Here is an 8,457-nt window from a genome sequence, read left to right as displayed (position 1 = left end):
GCTTTTTCAAACGTTCTTTTAAAATTAACACATAGGGACTATGAAATGTTTAACAGTTGCACCTACAAATATCATTAATTTTCATGGAAAAAACGTTTAAATGACAGTATCTTTTCTTCTTTGATTTTATAACCGAACTGTACTCGGATGGGCTGTCCCCCTCTCAAGGAACCGTCACTGCTCGGCCTGTACAACTTCTCTCATGTATTCACACGCGCACGGTCATTTTTCTCGAAAAAGTAAAATGTTACAATAATCGTTTTCCACCACCCTTTTTAACATGCGTACTGGTATTTAACGTCTGTTTTAAAGATGTTTTTCCACTAACTTTTGTATTGTAAGAAATCCGTTTGATTCTGTATAGGAACAATCCTTTCGTTCGGCTTTCCTTGAAAATTTTCATCAGCAATAAAAAAATGCAATAGTAAAATAATATTACTATGAGTGGTCGGAAAGCGAGGTTTCCGTGCAACATATTTGTATAATATTACCAACTTTTATTCTTGTTACACTACTGCCCACACGTTTGTTCTTATTTAAGCTACTTCACACCAGGACCACAACAATATATTGCGACCACAACATGTGCTCGCGACCACAGCATTTACACAACAACGGGTACAACGCCTTCATTTCAGCAGAGGTAACGATATTTTTTGTAACCGAGCATAGTTATTAAAAAAAGAATATAAAATGGGATTTTCTGTACAAAAATATAATAATATCATAAAAATATTCGCTTTGTTCATTGTCAACATCACATGAACCACCCTTTTTAAGTCCTTGAGGTTAGGATATCGGATTTTTCTCAAGATTTTTGCCATAATAGTAAACAATATTAATATTCGTATCGAATAGCATTACCCTATTTTTAAATTAAGGTCCATATGTCTTCGGAAAACGTAAACCACAAAATCGTACTCACCGTTTGCATCCATTTTGCGAAATTGCCACCACAACGGAAGCTGCATTGCGACATTTTACGCACATAACACGCGCGTTATGGTCGCAATGATTCCACCCCGTGCATAAACAACAATGTGTGTTTGTTTTTGTCATTATTGGTCATGATAAGCACTAATTACTAAAGCTACATTCTATCAGGAAAGAGAGAAGGAGGGCCCACGAAACTCAGTCATATGTTCTTAACACTATGGATTTATTGAGATTTATAGAATATAACATCAACTTCTTTTTCACTTAAGGCTGTATATTGAAAATAGTAAGCAAAATTACTTGAAACCCGTTTATTCAGCGGATGACTGATGACCAATTGACGGTAGAGACAATTTCTTTTGTATGTGAACCATGTAGCCCTGGTAAGACAGTTTTGGAAATGTGAAACGAAAACAAACATCGTATGTAACAAAATATATGTACGAGATGACTGGGTCACTGCAAGGAGCATACTCGGTAACAAAATATTTTCACGTGGCGTGAAGGAATACAAACAATTCAACAAATTGATTCGATTATCACGACATTTTCTAAGATATACTTTATCTGTGCAAGTTTATTCTAATGATAGTCAATGGCAAACGAAAAACTTAATTTATTTTTATATCATTAAGTGTCGCATGCATGTTTATGTTCCAACGCAATCAAGTCAAATTCTACACCTACCGACTTAAACCTTTTCAATTCTTTTAACTATGGAACACTATGGATAAATACATCACTATTCATAATTATTCAGTCTAGAAAGTTAATTAACCTGGATTGTTGGGACACACTCCTTGTCCTAAAATAATGCATCCTCACGCGCGGAAGGTTGTCATTTACTTCGAAATACAAATAGAAAATTAAGTGATTTCAACACTTTTCGCTACCGATTTAAGACATAGTAACTTGTCAACAACTTTTTGCAAACACGATGGATACTTAAAGCACTAACTAGGTAAATAGATGTACAAAAGAATCACGGACACTTGTTTGTATTTATTTAAATAACCCAAGTTGTATTGTACGGACGATCGGTCTTTGGCCTTAAATATAAGACAAGTGGCATTCTATACATGGATGGTGACGTCACTACGTTATTGTCACCTCTATACTAAGACGCATCACATTCCCCTGGTTTGGGGAATTATGCTTCCGCCAAAGTAGTTCTGCGTAGAATTGAAAATGTTAATAATAAAAGAAAAATCGTTTTTATTGTGTGTTTAAAACGGAATGTTGTTTAAAGAAATGTTATTTAATTATGTTTAAATGTGATTTGAATCTCTATTAAGACTGATAACGATTATCAGAAGCACGATTATCTGACCTACTTTCGCTTTCACTTTTCACTCGTAAAAGAAGTGCTACCCACAATTCCTTTCGCGTTAGTACACAGGTCAATAAGAGCGGTGTGTACACAGTGATAAGTGGACGAAAATAGCTCTTCTGATATTTCCCCCCTCTATCTTCATCATTCAAAATATAAACAAGAAGCAGGATAGACATAATGGTTACCTTTGATATATTTTTCGTAAGATTGCAAAAAATGTTTTCATTCGTATATTTATGTTAACACTAAATACTTGTCAACAAACCATTAACGGGTATACATAATAAAATTATAATAAATATGCTGTAAACGTGTATAATTACAGCCATAACTGAGTAGTAACATCTAAATTAAAAACTAAATTTGAATTTATAGAAAGTTGCACAAGGTAGACACATCAAAGTAAATGGTGTTTTAAATCAAAATCGCAAATTATAAATCGTTGAAGCATGTACATGTATTAACCCATTTATGCCTAGTGGACTTTCCCATCCTTCTAAATTGGATTAATTTATTTCCAAAATTAGGGATGTCTGGTATGTTTATTTTCTATATTTATAATATGTCTTACAGAAATTCCTTTCAGCAAACAGCGCAGACCCTGATGTGACGCCGCATCATGCGGCGCTCATCTGGGTCTACGCTGTTTGCCAAGGCCTTTTTTCTAGACGCTAGGAATAAATGGGTTAACATCGACATTGAAGCATTACTCATAAAAACCATAAACACAGAACATCAACAAGGGTAATGGCAATATTGGCGAATTTTGCGCATTATGTGAATCTTTGCATTCAGTACTTTTTTAAAGATCGAATAAGCACAGACTTTCATATTGGATAAACGATGTGTGCTTTTAAAAATAATTTACATCTATAGTGGCCATTTCTTCGTAAAATTATCTCACGAGCTACAAATACACTTATATACGCAAATAATATATCAGCCATTTATAATTTACATCACAATTAATAATCACATTTCATTCAGGCGAATGAACAACTTTAAAGGGACCTTTTCACATTTTGGTAAATTGACAAAATTAAAAAAAATTGTTGCAGATTCGCACATTTTCGTTAAAGTTATGATATTTTTGAGGAAACAGTTATACTGAACATTTACCATGCTCTAAAATATCCATTATATGCATCTTTTGACGATTTAAAAACCTGAAAATTATAAAGCGTTGCAACACAAAACAATTGAATAATTCGGAGAGTTCTGTTCTTGTCATTTTATTTTGTGACACTACGAGGATTGCGTATGTCAAGTATAAAATACATCACTCATTGCATGAGCACGTATGGTTGATTGGTCTAAGCATAAGACTTTTACTCCAGGGCTCAATAATTCGAGCCCATTTGGGGGTTACTTTTTCTTTCTTTAATTTCATTCTTGTTTTTTACTGGAGTTCTTTAAATCCAATGTTTACATTTATCAATATAAAATTTTTAACGACAAACTTCAATTCATACCAAAATCTGTGAAAAGGTCCCTTTAAAACTCAAGCTAATTAATACAAGTAATATAAAGCTAAAGATGGGGGATTTAGGACGTGAATGGGAATATATTATTGCGATGACGCGTATCTTCTACGTTGATAACAAAAGCATCATATTCAGTTGTAATTAACCCATTTATGCCTAGTGGACTTTCCCATCCTTCTAAATTGGATCAAGTTATTTCCAATATTAGGGATGTCTGGTATATTTATTTCTATTTTTGGAATATTTCTTACAGAAATGCCTTTAAGCAAACAGCGCAGACCCAGATGAGACGCCGCATTATGCGGCGTCTCATCTGGGTCTACGCTGTTTGCAATGTCCTTTTATCAGGACGCTAGGCATAAATGGGTTAAATAAGGCAATGGCATTATCATACGGATATACTGATACTTCAAGGTCAGTATGGAAGGAAATTTCTTTTATATGAGTTGTGTTCTGAGAAAACTTGGCATAATGCATGTGCGTAAAGTGTCGTCCCAGATTAGCATGTGAAGTCCGCACAGGCTAATCAGGGGCGACACTTTCAGCCTAAATTAGACTTTTACTACGAAGAGGCTTCATTTTAACGAAAAATGTCATACAAACGGACGACACTTTACGCACAAGCATTATGCCCAGTTTTCTCAGAACGCGGCTCAAATAAAGTGCGTTTGTCATAAATCATAGAAGGTAATAATACCACATATGAATATTCATGGTTTATTAAAAAAAATTCATATTAAGATCAGTTAAATATTTATGTTCCATATTTATATATTTAACATATATGCATTTGTTCTTTTAACTCTTACAGAAATACGCGAGGGTTAGTCCCACCATACTTAGCAAATAAGTTATAATATAATTATCATTATTAGCGAAAGATGACATATAATAGAACGTAGTTTTATACGATGTTGAACGTGTCACTCATTTTGCAATCCAGTGATATGACCTTCAATGTCACTATAGTTTCTCCTTAGCGCTGCCTTTGTCTTTTTGTCTGAAAACCGATATTTTACATATTCTATACAAAGTCACTTGTCTTTAATGTTTCAATTAGATATAAGCAATAAACGATTTCAATGTTCACATTAAAACGAGTTATACGTGTTTAAATTAACAGGACTTTGATGCGAACTTTAGATTCGTATACATATACTAACGCTTGGTCACTTATGTGATGTGCTCCAATTTCTATTTAAATAAACAAACATGACAACGAAGATCTCGAACATTCGCTGAAGTTTCATATTGCGTTACTATGTACCGTGTTGGTAGGGGTAACATTTTAAGCGTTCATATTGCATTAACTTGTCAATAAAGCTGCAAGTAACCTATTTGTACGTCAATATTAACAGTCATACCTCTTTTCCGAAGTCGCCAGGAATGAGGAAAGTACCTTGAAATAACGAGTAAACATTTCTCTATGGAACGCCTTCACTGTTTTATAATACCAAAACTTGTGATATTACGTCAATCTGACTGTGCATGAATGCATGTAACCATTATATATATATGCATAATCACAATATATAAATACACAATTTGAATATATACAGATAAAGCATTAATATATAAAGGTATATCTCTTATATATAGATAAAATGTAAAAATATACAGATACGAATGTAGTATACACAGATAATCTTCCATTGTATAAAGGCATTACTTCTTTATATGAAGGCAAAATATCTTTATATTAACATAAATCTTTATGTAATAATGATAACAAATATTTTCTCATTATATATAGGCATAACTTGTTTATATAAAGGCAAAATATCTTTTTATAAACATAAATAGTAATTATATAAACACATATCGTCTTTATATGCAGATAAAATTTTAAAAATACGTTTAAAATCTTAAATTAGTGTTTGTAAATATGTAATCTCAACACGTAAAGATAAATGTATAGTACAGAAAGATTTTAACGTTTTGTATGATCCTAAATAGACGTTTTATTAAGATAATTACGTTATTACATAAATCCATGCTAAGTTAAGATGCTGATGAACATCGAAATAAATTACATGAATACAAAATTTCGTAAGCAATATATATAATCTTAATGAATTAAAGATAACATTAAATATACGAAGCTTTTATTACACACGGGAGAAAATTAGTTTTGCATCATTTCACAACAATGGATGTGGATTTGATACTTGAGCGACTTGGAGTGAAAGAAGGAGTGATACGGCGCTTCAGACAGGAGAAGATAACATTGGATATCATATCATTTAATATGTCACTGTACGGATTTAATTGCTTGGGTGTAAATGACAAAACAACTAACATGAAATTGCGTGTTGAATGTGTTTGTTACCGGAGTAATCCGTGGTAATATAATACTAATTTATGTTCATATAAAGATCTTTGCTTTCTTATAAAGAAGTGATGCCTTTATATAATGGAAGATTATATATCTATATATAAGAAAATTATATCTTTATATATTAATGCTCTATCTGTATATATTCAAATTATGTATTTATATATTGTGATTATGCATATACATATATAATGGTTACAGGCATTCATATAAAGATCGTTTGCCTTCACATAAAGAAGTATTGCCTTTATATAATGGAAGAGTATATATCTATATATAAGAAAATTATATCTTTATATATTAATGCTTTATCTGTATATATTCAAATTATGTATTTATGTATATATTGTGATAATGCATATATATAATAGTTACAGGAATTCATAAAGAGATCTTTTGCCTCCATATAAAGAAGTAATGCCTTTATATAATGGAAGATTATCTGTATATAATACATTCGTATATGTATATTTTTACATTTTATCTATATATAAGAAAATTATATCTTTATATATTAATGCTTTATAAGTATATATTCGAATTATGTATTTATATATTGTGATTATGCATACATATAATGGTTATATGCATTAATGCACAGACAAATTGACGTAATATCACAAGTTTTAGTATTATAAGACAGTGAAGGCGTTCCATATTTCTCGATTATCTTGTTAAGAATGATAGTTTCAACGATCGCAATATGTAAGTGTCCTTTAAACAAATTGCAATTTCGTTTATTAGTAACAAGGTGTGTGAGAATAGGCTTCTGCGAATTATCAATTGATAAATTAGCATAAAAACTCGAGCAAGGTTGTATTTAAAAAAGCCGGATTAAATGTAAAATGTCTTTAAAGTTAAGCAAACAGTTTGTGTGTGAAGCCACTTAGTAATACTACGCGTAAACAACTTGTCCCAACTGCAATACGAGAAGAACACATGGGACGTAGATAAGCATATCAGTATTATCAACCAAAATTTAGGTGAGTGTTAACGTAGATTTAAAAAAAAAGTATATAAAGAAAACAAACCACAACCGAAACAAAGACTTGAAATAATTAGGAATTCAGATGAACGTTGTTCTAAACATCGGTACTCTTAAAATAAGAGGTTTACAAAGAATGTGACACTTTTCGCCGAAAATGTTGAGATTGAAAAAAAGAACTGGATGAAAGTAGTGGATATCGCTTTTAATGGCGCTAAGTTTATGTTTCAGCGTACCCGAAGCATGACCGTGATAGCACTTATATAAAGCATCAACTGAGTACAATACAACCGGACCCGACTGGACTTAATTAGACATAATCCGGCAAGAGCTTGCCATTGTAAAAGCGCGATAATCTTTTGATAAAAGGCGTGACAAACCTTACAAAATCACATACCGTATCAACAATTGTGATCTGAAAGCAGCTTTCATTGAAGGATGCAATCGGTCAGCTTGGCCAGTTCATACAGAGTTGATGGAGAATACCTACAGTATCGGGCAGCTTATTAATCGGGTTCCTAAACGTGAAATTCGAAAACTGGTTATAATCAGTTTTCACCAAATAAGATAACGGGGATGGACATCGGTCATCTATTCCGATCAGGATATAGTTATATTCGCAAAAGTCTTATTGTAATCGACGTGTAGTTAATTTAATAAACTCCGCGAAATCAAGCTCTTAATTTTGTGTTAACCATCAGGGATATACATTTTCGCCAGTCGAAGGTCTTCAGTGCTAGGAGATGACCATCACCTACCAGAGGAAAGTCGCCACCACATCCTTCTTCGGGTTCTTCCGCCTTCTTAAGGCATGGCGGGGCAGCGTCTACAAGCTCATCTACAAGGAGACGCTCGTCTTCTGTCTGCTCTATACCATCATCAGCCTCATCTATCGCTTAGGCTTATCCGGAGACTCTAAACGGTAACGAATCGCATTTTTCATTTTTTTATTATGTATTTTAAATGTAAATGTATTTATGCCCCCGTCTGTCCGTCACACTTTGCGTTTAGGTTAAGAAAAATGCTAATAACTTCCATGTCGCTTCAGATAGCAATTTCATATTCGAAATGCATGTGTATATGGACAAGGCCTTTCCATACGCACGCAAATTTTGACCCCTGTTACCTTGACCTTGAACTTAGGGTCCGCGTTTAGGTATCGAAACCTGCGTTTAGGTTTCGAAAAGACCTCATAACTTCTATCAAGCGTTTATAGGGGGCAAAAGTCATCCTATAGTTACAGACCTTGTTTTATATATAAAATGCTTACAACAATAAGCGTGAACGATAGAAACCGGTCCAATATGTAAATGTCTGACATACGGACTGCCGGACGAGTTGAAGTTTGCATCCTGGAAAATTCGTATTCTGTATTACTTTAAAC

At 33.0% G+C, this 8,457-nt stretch overlaps 1 protein-coding gene across 3 annotated transcripts in view; it reads left to right on the top strand.

The window, feature by feature from the left end:
• The first annotated feature begins 526 nt into the window (after positions 1-526).
• LOC127873835 (bestrophin-2-like) overlaps positions 527-8,457 on the top strand; it is a 41,333-nt gene continuing 33,402 nt past the window's right edge. Inside the window, exons 1-2 of one of the 3 annotated variants that reach the window (XM_052417896.1) lie at positions 527-643; positions 7,775-7,995. In XM_052417896.1, coding sequence (XP_052273856.1) covers positions 7,817-7,995 — 179 coding nt within the window. In that variant the 5' untranslated portion in view covers positions 527-643; positions 7,775-7,816. Of the gene's footprint in view, positions 644-7,068; positions 7,996-8,457 lie in introns of those variants that run through there. The other 2 variants (XM_052417892.1, XM_052417881.1) reach the window with 2 other exon arrangements.

The sequence above is a fragment of the Dreissena polymorpha genome, chromosome 1, assembly GCF_020536995.1.
Source record: "Dreissena polymorpha isolate Duluth1 chromosome 1, UMN_Dpol_1.0, whole genome shotgun sequence".
Classification (NCBI taxonomy): domain Eukaryota; kingdom Metazoa; phylum Mollusca; class Bivalvia; order Myida; family Dreissenidae; genus Dreissena; species Dreissena polymorpha.
This window is presented reverse-complemented; position numbering and strand designations above follow the sequence as displayed.